Source organism: Pelodiscus sinensis, chromosome 23 (genome assembly GCF_052426305.1).
Source record: "Pelodiscus sinensis isolate ZL-2025 chromosome 23, ASM5242630v1, whole genome shotgun sequence".
In the NCBI taxonomy this organism is placed as follows: domain Eukaryota; kingdom Metazoa; phylum Chordata; order Testudines; family Trionychidae; genus Pelodiscus; species Pelodiscus sinensis.
The window spans coordinates 13653865-13668951 of record NC_143074.1 but is presented as its reverse complement, the minus strand read 5'-3'; the positions used below and the strand labels follow the sequence as shown (position 1 = coordinate 13668951).

Sequence of the window (15087 nt, the reverse complement as noted above, 5' to 3'; positions counted from 1 at the left end):
CCTTAATCTGCCCCAGGCATGAAATGAAAATTCCATTATCCCAGTCCAAAGGAAATCTCAGAAAAGGAATTTTCCCCAGCCCTGGAAGCACAATGCATTGCTGAATACGACTGAGAACTGAATTACCATAATCCAATTTGGCTGGCGTGACACTGGAACATAATTCTTCCTGCTATACATGCCGAAATACCTGTTGGGTTTTAAGCCACTCAGCAGGATGCAGGCGTTTTTTTTTTTGTTTGTTTTGTTTTGTTTTTTTTAAGAAAAACAAGGCCTTTTCCGCCAATATGCTTTAAATACACACACAGGGCCTGACTTCCAGAGCTGCTGAGCACTCTCAACTTCAGTTCATGTCAGAGGGAGCTGCAGGTGCTTGGCACTTCTGAAAATTAGATCTCATCATCTTTCCTCCCTATCCCCAACCTACAATAACTGCCACAGTGGAAGAGCTACACCAACGTCCTGATCTTGTTACTCTTATCCATAGGATGAATTCCCCTTGATTTTGATGCTTCATGAGTAAGGGCTGGAGGTGGAGGTCCACTCTCAGAGGAATATCCAGACGTTGCCCCCCTGGGTGAATATGGTCATAATCCCACTGAAAGGGTTTTGGTATCCTGCTAACCAGGAGATCTAGTTGCCCCATGGAAAGCAGAATCTCTTTTGACATCTGTGCTCAGAAACCAGGATACTGAGGGGCCTTATAAAAACCAAGACACATCATTGTCATTAAAGAGACACACTCCCCCTCCAGTCGCAGCACCTGAACCTTGATGCTCATCTGCATTAGGCTTCATTTACCATGATATATTTAAAAAAGAAGAGGGCGGCCTGCACGCTGCACTGTCTCTAAAACAAGCAAAGCTCTTTTCCTTGTTGGACCAAGCTCAGCCTGCCACACACACCAGTCAGGTTGCATCGCAAGATTTAGGTGAGTTTTCAAGATACTCTCCTGATGAGACAGCTGCTGTAACCAGCATGTTACAGGCATTTAAAGAAATGCCTAGGGCAGCGTTTCTCAAACTGTGAGTTGCGACCCACGGGGGGGGGTCGCAACCAACTTACAGGGGGATGGCAGCTGGATCCAGTTTTTTTCTTGAAAAAATTTTGTCTCTCCTTGCAGGCTCTGTCCGGTGGAAAAAACCATGAAATACCGGACGGAAGCCCGCCGGGGACAATTTTCCCCTGCCGCGTCTGGCAGGGGTGGGGGAGTGGGGAGCACCGCAGAGTCTAGTGAAGGGGGAACAAGAGGGGGCAGTTGCCAAGCGCCACGCTGGGGGCAGTCGGAGTGCACGCTGCTCTGGACAAGGTGAGCAGCAGTGACTGGCAGCTGGCCACGTGATGCCTCCCCTACAAGCTGTGAGCTGAGGTAGCCGGGCCAGGCAGCAGGAGCAACCACTTTAAAAGTTCTGGGGGAGGGCAGGGGCACTGGGTTACAGCAGGGAGGCTAGGGGTGCCTGGCTCTGGGGGAGGGGTGGGTGCATTGGGTTAGAGCAGGGGGGCTGGTTCTGGGGGTGGGCAGGGGCACTAGGTTACAGCAGGGGGGTGGAGGGGCTGGTTCTGGGGGAGGGCAGGGGCACTGGGTTAGAGCAAGGGGGCTAGAGGTGCCTGGCTCTGGGGGTGGGCAGGGGCACTAGGTTACAGCAGGGGGGCGGGGGGGCTGGTTCTGGGGGAGAGCAGGGGCACTGGGTTAGAGCAAGGGGGCTAGAGGTGCCTGGCTCTGGGGGTGGGCAGGGGCACTGGGTTACAGAGGGGGAATTGGGGGGGCTGGCTCTGGGGGTGGGCAGGGGCTATTACTGTTTAACAGCGCGATTAATCGTGATTAATTTTTTTAATGGCTTGACAGACCTACTTTCCACTGACCATTTCGTTCCATGTCTTCCTTCTGTTGGAAGCAGACACAATTTAATATTTCACTTTTCCCCCGAGCCAAGAATGCCAGGCTCTTGCACACGCTGCTCATGCAGGTGAAAAGGCACAACCATCCCTGCAGGCCACACTCCCTGGAACACGACGTGCCGAAGAAAGCCAGCTGGGCCAGGATTTACGGATGGCTCTGCACCAGGGGAGAGCCCAGTAGTGGTGTTCAGAGACACCTATTCTCTCTTCACATTTGTCACTGTCTCTCCCACACAGGCAGCCACCGAAAGGTTTCAGCACTTGTTCGAGCGCAGAGGTGAGCGTGTAACAGCGTCAATGTCAGCACTTGCTTTGGAGGCAAAGCTCATTTGTCTGGAAAACTGCAGCTGAGGAAACCTGCAAACATGGGTTACAGCTTTTATTTTTAAGCTGCTCCATTATTTATGCCACCCTCCAAGAGTTTCGAGGTGGCCTAACATGCATCATCATCCAGCTATTAAGTCATGTAGATCGCTCTTAGGAAGATCTGCATCTCCCAGAGCCACACAATATTCAAAGCTTTATGTCACAGTGCCCTGCATGGAACATGACAGGGAAGGGAAGGGTGTGAGGGTGGGGCCCCCCATCTGCTACCAACACTGGCTAACCGCTCCATCACAGTTGGTGCTGCAGTGTAGCAAAAGATCATCTCGCTGGGCAGCCTGCCCCACGGTGTCTGCTTGCTGTGGCCAGAGCTGGCCTACATTGCAACCCAAGGGGCGACTGCAGCTTGGGTAGATGTACCTGCGGTAGATTTAATCTAGCTACCGCCATAAAAAAGGCACTGGAGGTGGGGTGGCGTGGAGATGGCATGGGCTGTAGAAGCTTCCCTGGAATCCAGCATGATTCTGGCAAACTAAGTGCCAGCTTATGCCAAGGTGCCCATACGTCATTTGCATACTGGCAAACAAATAGCTGGAATCGGTCTGGCTCTCCTGTGTGTCAGTATTTTTATCACAGGTATCAGAGCTACAAAAATGTGCTTCGTGTTTTGACTTTACTGAATGCTCGTAAATTGCTGCAGGCCTTAATCTCACAACCTCGGTGTCCCATGCTGTAAGCTTTGCATTGAAAGGCCACGTCTACACGGGCAGATGTAAAAGTGCTAGTAGTTACAGCACTGCTCACAGAGCACTGCAGGGAAATTGCTGTTGTATGTCCGCACTGTGCTCCTTGTGATGGGGGAGTGTGTCCACATTAGCAGTTCTTACAACAGCCCACAGAGCAGTGCATTGTTGCAGCTATCCCACTGTGCAACTAGCTGCCGGATGCTTTGGGAAGGATTTGTAACACCACATGGGGCAGTGAGCATCACACGATACAGGTTTCCCAATCCCAACACTCCATGGTCATCCTGCTACTTTTTGACAACCGCTTTTCAACAGAAGTCGGGGGAAGAGAGTGAGAATGACTGGGAGTATATATATATATATATATATATATATATGTGTGTGTGTGTGTGTGTGTGTGTGTGTGTGTGTGTATGTGCAGGGTGGAGGGAGACAGTGGGTTTTGAGGGATGTCAGCATGCTGTCTTGTACGTTCACACAGCAACAGGAAACAACCCTTCCTCTGGCAGGGGGAGGGGAAAACTCTGACATCTCAGCTCCCTCTGTCTCCCTTCCTGGCTCTTTGCACAGCAATCTCGCTCTCTCTGTGTTCAACAGCACAAGCATTTCATTGGAATGGTTTGCTCTGTGTCTTGGAGAAAGTCAGCACAGCATGCGGGCAGTCAGGAATGGAGCTCTGAAACGGGATAGGTGCATGCCTGCAGAGCAGACAGATGAGTTGCAAAGAGCAGAAGGGACTTGAGGGTCTATGGGCCATTTCTGGAGGCCAGTCACAATGCAGAAACAATTCAAGTGTCCATACTCTCCCTCTCCTCCCTGCTGGCAGTGTATCCAGGGCAGAGCAAGCTCTATGCTTCTCCTCGAAGTGGTTTACCTACAGTGCAGCAACTGCAGGGTTAGTGCACACTAAGGGCATGTCTACACTGGGGAGTTATTTTGAAATAATTCACGTTATATTAAAACAACAAGGTGAGTAGCCACACTAGCAAGTCTGTTATTTCAAAATAAGGGGCTTGATATTTCAAAATACTAACTCCTGCTTGTAAAGAGGAATAGACTTATTTCAAAATAATTATTTCTGGAGTTATTATTTTGAAATAACCTGGTAGTGTAGACATAGCCTCAGTGTCTTGCCAGTTTGGACACCACAGAAGTTACAGTACTGGGAGCTAATTTACTGCACAGTAACTTGCCAGTGAAGACTTGGCCTAAGTCTGTATAACTATGCACATCATCAGAGAGGAAAGAGACATCAGTCAGTGTGAAGTACTAGTCTCCACCAGGAGGTGTTATCTTCCTCATAACAAAGGACGGCCCATCAACACCAGATGAACTTTTGGAGAACATCAGAAGACAAAAGACTCTCCACTCTCCCAGGAAGAGAAAACATGCAAGTGAATTTTTCCCAACAGCTGAATTAGCAACTGGAAGCAGAAGGGGTGAAGGAATAATAAGACCTAAGAAAAGGAACTTTATCTTTTATGCTGCTTGGACTCTGATAGGCAAGGTAAGATTAAGCAGAAGACACACACAAACACACAGCCTGGTTTAGCGCTAAAGGACACCTAGAACTTGCTTATCCTCATTTGTGAAAATGTATGTTTACCAGCCTTACCCTGGTAAATAACTTTCATTTTCTTTTCCTAGTTAATAAATCTTTAGATAAATTGCTACAGGGCTGGCTACAAATATTGTCTTTAGTATGAGATCTAAGATTAAATTGACCTGAGGTAAGTGACAGGTCCTTGGGACTGGGAGTAACTTGAATATTATTGTAACTGTTGGTGTAAGGGACCACAAAGGCAAGCTTGCCTAGATAAGACAGACCAGAGCACCCAAGAGCACCGTCAGTGACTCCATGGTTAAGCTGTTACAGAACCTGAGAAGTTCACACCCGATGTTTAGTTGGTTAAATCTAAGTAGAGAACTCACAGACAACATGTACCATGAGGCTGGTGTTGAGCTACTGCAAGGCAGCTTGACCCCTGGGTACACAGTTGCATAGCTAAGTCAGTGTCATCATATCTACACTACTACGTTTATCACTGCTAGTTCAGGTATGACTCCCTGAGCTCCAAGCACAGTTTGGATTGATCTGTGAAGCAGATGAACCCCAAAGGTGGGACTGATTCATGAAAACACTTCCTGCCCAACAGAGTTCAAAGGGCAGGTGAGGATCTAATACTTAGTACAAAAGAACCAGGAATCCAAGACGCTGCATGGAGAACCTGGTGCCTGCACAAAACAGAACTGGATTATGGGAAAGATTTCTGGGAGAAGGAGCCATGCCCTAAAATGATTTGTGTAAGAGTCTTTTGTTCCACCTTCACATCTCATTTTAGCCAGCTTCCCTGGCAATATAACCCTGAAAAGAAACCGAGGCCAGCAAGCGCCTATGATTACACAAGGGGCACGCATTCAACGCAGCATGGAGAACTGACTTGTCACACAAAAGCTGCCTGCACATACCACTCGGGAGCTCACAAGAATCAGAAAGACAGGGCTGGAAACTCACCATTGCTGCACTTCCTTCTCTGTAACTGAAAGAGAAAACAAGAAAGACAAGAGTTAAGCCATTTGGAGTCTTCCTCTTTGATTTTTTTTTTTTTTCATTTTAAGCTGACTGGTTTCTATAGCATAGGAGACTTGATTGCAGGGCATAAGGACTTTTTTGGGGAGATTGCTAAAGGGCTCTTTAATCGACTGTAGAAAGTCATCCCAAGAACCAATGGCTGGATTAAGGATATTCAATACTGAGTAATTTACTAGTTGAGTAGTTGATGGAATTTCCATTGATTACTTGACTATCAATAGGCACTTCTGCATTCCTCCTTTGAAATGTAGAAGAGCCCCAGCTGGGGCTGTTCTACATTTCAAAGGAGGAATGCAGAATGCCACATGCAGCCCCCACAGGGCCAGCGGGAAGTCCCACTGACTCTGGGCTGCACATGGGTGCCAGCTTTGAAATGTACAAGAGTCCCCCACTGACCCCAGGCTTCATGCTGTGCTACCGCTTTGAAATGCCACGCAGAGCCCGGAACTCCCTAGCTGATCCTGGGCTCTGTGCGGCATTTCCCCAGAACCTGGGATGAGCTGGGGACTCCTCCGCTGACCCAGGACTCCACACGGCATTTCCCCAGAACCCAGGATCAGATAGAGACTCCCCAGCTGACCCCGGGCTCCATGCAAACGCCGTGGTGGCGTTTCAAAGGGGCAGCGCTGCACAGCTGAGCCTGAGATCAGCTGTGCAGCACTGCTCCTTTGAAACACTGAAGTACCCCATTTCCCCCCCATCTGATAAGAGGCAGCAAGGGGGGGTGGGGAAATCAACTAGTTGACCCGACTATCCGATAAGCGTTTGCTTATTGGATAGTTGACTAGTGGACTAGCCCTTAACATCCTTAGACTGGATGTTAATGCCAGACAACCTCAAATTCAATAAGGCACACATTTTTAGCAGGCAGGGTGGTTAACAACTGAAACAAGTGAGGGATTCTCCAGTTCTGACTAGGCATGTTTCTGCAAGTTGCTTTAGCCAACCAGAAGGTGGTGTGCTCCAACCAGTGGGAACGGCATGGAAGTCAGTGGCCAGTGATGTATAGGTCATCAGACTAGATCAGTGGTCTCCAACCTTTTTACACCCAAGATCACTTTTTAAATCTCCGAACAGGCAAAGATCTACCGCCCCGCCCCTTCCTTGAAGCCCCGCCCCTTCCTTGAAGCCCTGCCCCTTCCTTGAAGCCCTCTCTATTCTCCTCCTGTCCATCATTTGCTATCCCCAGCCCTTACTTACACACTCTCATAAACAGTTTATTTTTAAATTATGCGATGTATAAAATTAAAATCACGTGTTTATAGTTATGAAATAAATGGTCTGTTTTTTATTCATGCTATTTAAATCTAAAATGAAGCATTTATAATTGTACATTTTGTGGGGACAGAGTTCTGCGGCTGGGGGCAGGGGAGAGAGAACAGGGTGCTGGGAGAGTAGAGGACAGGTTTCTGCAGCTGGGGACAGGGTGCCAGTGGGGACAGGAATAGGGACAGAGTTCTGTAGCTGGGAACAGGGGAGCGGGAACAGAATTCTGTGGCTGGGGACAGGAGATTGGGGACAGAGTTCGGGGAGTGGGGACAGAGTTCTGTGGCAGGGGAATGGAGGCTGGGGAGTGGGGTGCCAGTGGAGGCAGAGAGTCCCCTGTATCTGCCTCCCTCCCAGGATTCCCCTGCCCCCAGAGGGAAACCAGCACGTGCCTGCCCTGGGGCCGACCCACCCGCGGCACAGGGAAGCCCCACACGCTCACGCCTGCCCTGGGGCCGACCCCATGGTGGGAAGCCCTCCGTGCGCGCACGCCTGCCCCGGGGCTGACCCCCCTGGTGCAGGGGAGCCCCACGTGTGCCTGCCCCGGGGACCGACCCCCCCAGCGCAGGGAAGCCCCGTGCGTGCCTGCCCTGGGGGCCGACCCCCCCGGCGCAGGGAAACCCCGCGCACGTGCATGTCCCCCGGGAAGCCTACACTACCTCCATTTTCACTGGAGGTAGGTAGTGGGGCTTCTCGGGGGTGGGAGGTAAATGGGGGCGGGGCGGACAGGATGCCTCGCAATCGACTGGTCGAGGCCTCGCGATCAACCAGTTGATCGCGATCGACCTGTTGGTGACCACGGGTCTAGATGATTTAATGGCCGCTTCTGACAATGAAATCTTAGAATCCCTGAGTATTTCTGCTACCTTTAAGGAGGCTTATTGCATCATGTCAGTTAGCAAAACTTTATAAGCCTGATCCTCAGCTGATGCAAACAAGCCATCCCATTGGTGCAGCACCGATTTACATCAGCCGAGGCTTTCGCCCTATTTCTCCCCCTCTAGCAGCAAAAGGTGAAGGCTGATGTAGAGGAAGGCGAGTAAACAATGAGGAATTTCTGTCCAGTGCATTGTTTGTCATGACACAGCAAGTTAAAACTACCTGCTTCTCCTTGAATCTCAACACATCAAACACACACACCTACAGAGCCTCCGAGCTCTTTCAGCACCATCCCTTCTGCCAACACGAGCTGTCTGTTTGCGCCAGGCTCCTTCGTACCTGTTGTCTTAGATGCCGTAGTCACATTTCTTCCCTGCTGACTAGCTAAATCTTCAAAGAAAGTGCTCACTGATGGTTTTGAGATCTTTTGATGTGTTTGCTTGTCATACCTCTTTGCGTATTAATCTGAAGCTTCAGAACTCCCTCCCTCTGGGTTTTGATGAATAAGCTTCACGCGGCGCGTGTGAAGATTTCATTCCTTGTCTTGCCTGCCTCCCCCCGATCCTATTTTTATTTCTTGATTGTCATGCGGTCCTTTTTAGCTGTGCACAGCACTCTGCAGCTCTCTCACTGCAGGTAAAAACACATACGCCATACGGGTTCTACCACAGCGTAGGGGCAGAGGGGAAGGAGGGGTTCATGGACAGAAGGGTTCTAGGAGGTTGTACCCCTATGTTTGCCTATGTGAAACAGGATGGAATTTATTCTCTTCCCTTAATTACCAGACTGTGTGATGGCTAACGCACTAATGCCTGTAAAGTGCAATGAGTTCTTTGGACTGAAGAAGTTTGGGTTCAAGGACAGTGTTCCCTGTAAGATTAGCAGAGCACCCCAGCAAGGATTCTCTTTCTACTGGTGGTGCCCATTTGCACATGCCTCAGTGCACATAAACATGTATTCCACGTGTTGTTGGAAAAGGTTAAAGGGAACCCTGGTCAAGGGTCATCATGCCGGGCCTGTGCGCTCTCAGAAAAAGACGACAAGACCTGCCCTTTGTGCAATTTATATAAAACATTCATGGCATCAACATTCAAATTCCAATAGGAAACGACCCCCCTCCCTCATGCTGCATTTGCCAGGCACTGGAGAGCACTGCAGTCTGGAAAAGATGTCCAGAGCTGGGATGATTTGAAGGATCGGTCTATAAAAGTCAAGGACGCGGGCTGATATTCTGAAGTTGTTTCTCTGCAAACAGTCCCATGGCTGAAAGCTTCTGTGTAACGGTGGAACCCGCGAAGGGCTGGCAAGGTCTGCCTCAGGTCTTCCCTACACCAGGGACGACAAGAGTTGTCAACCGTAATGACTGTACTAGAAGCCAGCAATCGCCAATGAGAAGGAAGATGCTGGAGTTGGGAATTGTTTCTCTCCATCTTTCCTCAAGCAAGGCTGAGAGTGTGGAGAATGGAAAGTCACCAAGCAGAAGACAGATACCAACAGCAGACTTTAAACCCCAAGGAGACTAGGGCCTTGTCTATACTTACTCAGAGATCGATGATCCAGAGATCGATCTTCCAGGGTCTGATTTAGAGTCACGAGTTTCTCCCATCGACCTCCCGCAGCGGGGAAGCTGCAGAAATTTGACTTAAGGTGGGTCGACTCCTGCTACACTATTCACATAGCTGGAGTTGCGCATCTGAAGTCAACTCTCTCCGGGTATGTCTACACTACCCCCCTAGTTCGAACTAGGGGGGGTAATGTAGTCATACGGAGTTGCAAATGAAGCCTGGGATTTGAATTTCCCGGGCTTCATTTGCATAAAGCCGGCCGGCGCCATTTTTAAATGCCGGCTAGGTCGGACCCCGTGCCGCGCGGCTACACGCGGCACGGACTAGCTAGTTCAGATTAGGCTTCCTAGCTGTAGCTGGAACGAGGCATACAGCTAGTTCAGATTAGGAAGCCTAATCCGAACTAGCTAGTCCGTGCCGCGTGTAGCCGCGCGGCACGGGGTCCGACCTAGCCGGCATTTAAAAATGGCACTGGCCGGCTTTATGCAAATGAAGCCCGGGAAATTCAAATCCCGGGCTTCATTTGCAACTGCGTATGACTACATTACCCCCCCCTAGTTCGAACTAGGGGGGTAGTGTAGACATACCCTCCCTGCCCAGTGTAAACCTGGCCTAGATGGGTTGGGGGAAAAGTCACAGAGACATATAGGAAGTCCAGGCAGAAGAAGGGAAAGCATGGATTGGCCCAGGTCAGTGGAGACAAGATTCCACGTCTCAGAACCCTAGACATGCCACAGGCAGACCTGGATGGCCCAGGATCACCCTGCCCCTTACCCACAGAATGCACTGGAGGGGGGAGGGTTAATTTTTGTATAGATCTGCATGTTTCTTGTGCTCTTAAAGAAAGGGCACTGCAGGGATCTAGTCCTGTGCCAAGTCAGCATGTGTTCAACTGAAACCCACCCTGCCCACACCATTGGCTGGAGTTCAGGGAGAGGGTGGGTTTAAGCTACGGGGGAACATGAGGAACCAGCACTGTAGTTCCAGGGCCTGAGCAGCGGCTGCATGGGCTGAGCTCTCAAGCAGGGGTGCCAGAACTGACCTTCCGTCAGTGGGCCCAGAGGTGCTAAAGCAGGGCCCAGGCACTGTCTGTTCTGACTCTGGAGGCTCACAGCATATAGGATCCAGCACCGGGATCTTCATGCCCCTCCCCATAAGAAGAACTTTCCCTTGTCACCAGTTCAAGCCCTGCTGAAGTCAGACTTGCTGCATGGCTGCTCAATGACTTAATGAGTTAACAGTTGTTCTCAGCCAGCATCCTTGCTAGCCATGAATGAAAGAGCCACAGAGACCGAAAGGCTGAAGGACTGCGTCAGTGCTTTCCATTAACAGCTCGGAGACACAATGGCAAAGCCGCATGAGAGGCCTTTGTACTGCTGCTGCCTTTGCTGTACCTGGTCGGTGGATAAATAGGGCATCTCTGCAACATGAAATGTTATATCACTGAATTCATTCCAACAGGGAGCCTATTTACTCCTACAGTACCTCACGTTGGCAAAGAGATTTCCTGCAAAGCAGCTGCAGGAAAACTCTATTATTAACCCATCCTAGCCGTGCATAACTTTATGGCAGTGACAAATTTCTGCTTCTTTACTGTAGATTAGCTAAGTATTACCATCTAAACACAGAAACCTGGGTGCAAATTCACTTTAGCTGATATTAACTCCTAAAAAAGCCAACCGGAGTTTGGCTACATGATCAGACTTGCAGGAGGAAAACAAATATATTATTCAATTGCCTCCTAAACAGGACAGCCAGAAACGGGGAGTTCATCGAAAGAATGATTCTCAGGTACCTAGGCCTCCCCATCAGCTGTGGCCTTACACAGTGACACCAAGTTTTGGTTGTGGGTGCAGCTGTTCTTTCTGCCTGCCCAGAGTCCTGAGAGTAGCTCCAGAGAAATCATAAGATTGGCTCAAAAATCATGAGGGTTTTTTTTCCAAGTAAGTATATGTCACACAGTCTTTTCATTTGCCTTCTGGTATTGGTGCTTTTTGGAATCGTGTTTTGAAACTTTCTTTCACAAACATGAGGGCTAGAAATCTTTTTCCTCATTGGAAGGTGAGACTCACAATCACATGACTCCAGGGGCTGGGCTTTAAGAAAAAAACACCCATTATCATTAGCAATAAAGCGTCGAGAGTGAGCACCATTGCTGTGGAGTAAGATCTAAGCATCTTGACATCTGTTTGGAGCTATTATTAGGCCAGGAGACAGCCACCTAGCTCTCAGAGGTGCCCATATGTTTCTATCACAACCATGGTTAGCAGAGAATACACTGGATTTCACTTTTTCAGAGTCTCTTCTTTTCTCATCCCCATCTCCTGCAAGCATCCAATAAACTGAATATGCAGATACCAGGTGACTAGGCACATGAGCAGCAGTCCAGAGCCTTGCCAATGACCTCTCAGCTCTCCCCCCACACCCACTCCCTGGAATAGGCTACAACACGGGTGAATATGCATTTTGCCAAGGAGAAGATGGAATGTTTTCCTACATATTAAACCTGGGACAATATTCTTCGGTCCTCTAGAGTTAAATACATTAATGTCTTTAGAGGAAGGACCCAGTTACTCAGGTTAGCAATGTCGTGTACCAGGTATCTGAGGGTACGTCTACACTAGCCCCCTCATTTGAACTAGGGAGGCTAATGGGGGCAATCAAAATTGCTAATGAAGCACGGGATTTAAATATCCCACGCTTGATTAGCATACGCCCAGCTGGTCGCCATTTTGGAAACTGACTAGCCCGAAGTAACTGCCCATTTCTACACACGGCAGAGAAGCAGGATTCGGAGATAAGCCCCTTAGTTCAAATTAACTGTTAAACCTCATTTTACGAGGAGTAACAGTTAATCCGAACTAAAGGGTTTATCTCGGAATCCCGCTTCTCGGCCGCGTGTAGACGCGGGCAGTTACTTTGGGCTAATCAGTTTCCAAAATGGTGACCGGCTCGAAATATGCTAATCAAGCGCGGGATATTTAAATCCTGCGCTTCATTAGCAATTTTGGTCACCCTCATTAGCCTCCCTAGTTCAAACTAGGGGGCTAGTGTAGACGTACCCTGAGAAACATTACTGGTGCCTAGGAATGTAACAATGCAGTCGATTAACCAATTATCCAATAAGCAAAAGCTTATAGGTTAATGCTATAGACTACATGCATTTCCCTCCCTCCTCCCCAGACAGGGACGGCTGCCACCCTGCCCTGCTGCCTCTGTATCAGAGGCAGCAGGACAGGGTGACAGGCAGCTGGTTTACAAGGGGAGCTGGATTTTAAACCGGCTCCCCTCGCAGACCAGCTCCCGCCTGGCACCCTGTGCAGAGTGGCAGGGGACTCCTCAGGAGTGGGGCCGGAGCGCACTGGCTGCCAGCCCTGCCCCCGGGGACTACAGAATAGTTGACTAACCGATAAGAATTCATGAGGTTACTCGACTATCCAATTAACCGATATTTAACATCCCTACTTGTGCTGGGACCTGTTCTGCACACTCACTCTCTATTTTGCTGGTGGTACAGGGAGCCAAGGGATTGTGGCTAGCCCAGGGCACTGGCAGGAAGCCTGGTGCCAGAAGCCTGGCTGCAGAGGGAACAGCCTTGTTAGTCATTGCCTCCGTGTCTCCCATCTACATAACAACAACAACAACAACAAAGCAAAAGGTCTGAAATTGACTAGAATGACAAGGCAGAGTGGATACATGTGGCTGTGTGAGTGGCTGATAAAAATAGAGACTCCAAGATGCACGAACAGATGCCAATTACCTTGAATGGCGAGGCACCCAATAAAAGAAAGCCATTTTCCATTAGAAAGATTTATAACATGCTTGGCAAGTGTACCCTGAAGGAGGTAAGAACTGGCATAAACTCAACATCAGGGCGATGGAGACTGCACATACGAGACACGGGCTCCAGCAAGACGTGGTTGGCGAGGTGGTTCCAGGAGCCCCCACTAGCAGCTACTAAGGGAAGAGGGCCAGACTGCCCTGCTGGCATGAATCACCAAGCTGCAATGGCTTCAGGAGAGTGATGCTGATTTGCGCCCACAGAGGATCTGGCTTGGTGAGTTTGCAGGTGCACAGAACCCCGTTCAGGATTCGGGCTCCGTGCCAGCAGTCATTGAACACACACATACTGTCAAAAGATGATCCTGCCCCACAAGGCTTACAATCTAAGAAGGGCTTGTTTTCACTGCAGACTTAACTCGGGTTCTTACTTCAGTGTTTTTCCTTAACCCAAATCGGCCTCCCCCCAACCTTTTGCTCAAGCATGGTGGCACTTTACACCGGGTGCTGCCGATATTTGAGCTGCTAACGCCCCCACTCAGCAGAGCAGACACAGGCTAAGTAATGTGGATACCGCTAGTCCGCTGATGCTTTCCCACAATTCTCCTTGGCCCATACTTCCTTGCCATTTTCCGACTCCCTGCATCTGCATGGGAAGTCACTTACCGGTCCTACTGCACATGGCTTGCTGTGCCAGCAACATTCCTGTGGGCTGCTACAGCTCTTAAATGGAAGAGTTGGCATCCAGGGGATTGTCATCCCAGCAGGTAAGAGCATGCCAAACTGGAACTGGTTTCCTGAGTTGCTGGGTGACGACCACTGTCCTGCAGGTGCCACAATACACTGCAAAAGTGTTCAACTTAGTGCAGCACTAAGAACCATGCAACATGCCCCGAGAAGACTTGGCGTACCACGCGAGCGAGCACAGCACAAGTGCAGGTTGCAGCAACACCAGTCCGGCTTTGCAGTGTGGCCCTCTCACCCAGGCTAAGCCAGCTCCCAGGGTCACACCTGGGTGCCTACTGCTGGGTGAAATCCAGGGCCAACTGAAGGGAACTCCCATTGACTTCAGGCTTTCATCCCACGCAGCATGAGAGCTCAGATGCACTCCGAGCCAGCTGAGAGGCATGAGTCAACATGGATGCTCCTACGGCACAGGGATGAGAAACAGCTGGAGAAGAACAATATCTATTATCACTGAAGAAGGTTGTCTAGACTTGGAAGTTTGGGAGCCCCTGCGGGGATTCAGAGGCAGACAGGCGAGGGAATATTGGCACATGGGCGGAAGGGCAGGAGCTTTGCTTCAGCAACACAGCAGGAGGGATTTCTGTGCTGATCTCAGCAGCACTGTCTAGCAGGAGGGTAAAGAAACAAGCATCGCAGAGGTCAGAGAGTCCTGGGTTTAATGAAGCCAAAAATGTCTCATTGAGCCAGAGAGAGAGGGAGAAACGGGCCTGCAGAGCCGTTCTGAAATAACTGCTCCATGCGGACTACTAGGGAACACAGCAAACTATTCCAAAATAGCTATGCTGGTCAATTTCCTGTTGCAGACCACTTCTGCCCCTTGTAGCTGTAAGGACGGGATGAGCGGAGCTGCTGGGCCACGAAAAGCCTCCAACCTATGATGTGTGGAGGTAACAAGTAAGCCAAAGTCTGCCTTGTACCCCAAAGAAGGACCCCACACACCCAAGGTCCTTTCGATTTAATGCTGCAGGAGCCCTGTGCCCCAGTGACAGTTTCCGACACCCTCGTCAGTCCCTTTGCTGGTGTCAGCAGGCGCTGTAGGCGCTCAGCACCTCAGGAGATCAGACCACTTGTTAAGAGGACTTTGTGTGGATCTAGGCACCCTAGTTTGGAAACCTTGGCCTGATCTCTCACTGAGAATCATGCTTCCCCAGTGCAGCCTAAACTGGGATCATATGAAAGGCCAGGTCTGAAAAGCAGCATGAACACACCAGTGTCATGGGGGGGCGGGAAAGAAGTTAAAGGCATTTAATGCTCCAAACACTGCAGTGCAGGGTTAACTCAGCTAGAA

The 15087-nt window shown here is 49.8% G+C and overlaps 1 protein-coding gene across 5 annotated transcripts in view; it reads right to left on the bottom strand.

Moving 5' to 3' along the window:
- The window catches only part of NCS1 (neuronal calcium sensor 1), a 132246-nt gene that overhangs the window by 60256 nt on the left and 56903 nt on the right, over positions 1-15087 (bottom strand). For all 5 annotated transcript variants that reach the window (XM_075905249.2, XM_075905250.2, XM_075905252.2 and 2 more), the window contains one exon: positions 5485-5509. In XM_075905249.2, the coding sequence (XP_075761364.1) occupies positions 5485-5509 (25 nt within the window). The remainder of the gene's footprint in view (positions 1-5484; positions 5510-15087) is intronic.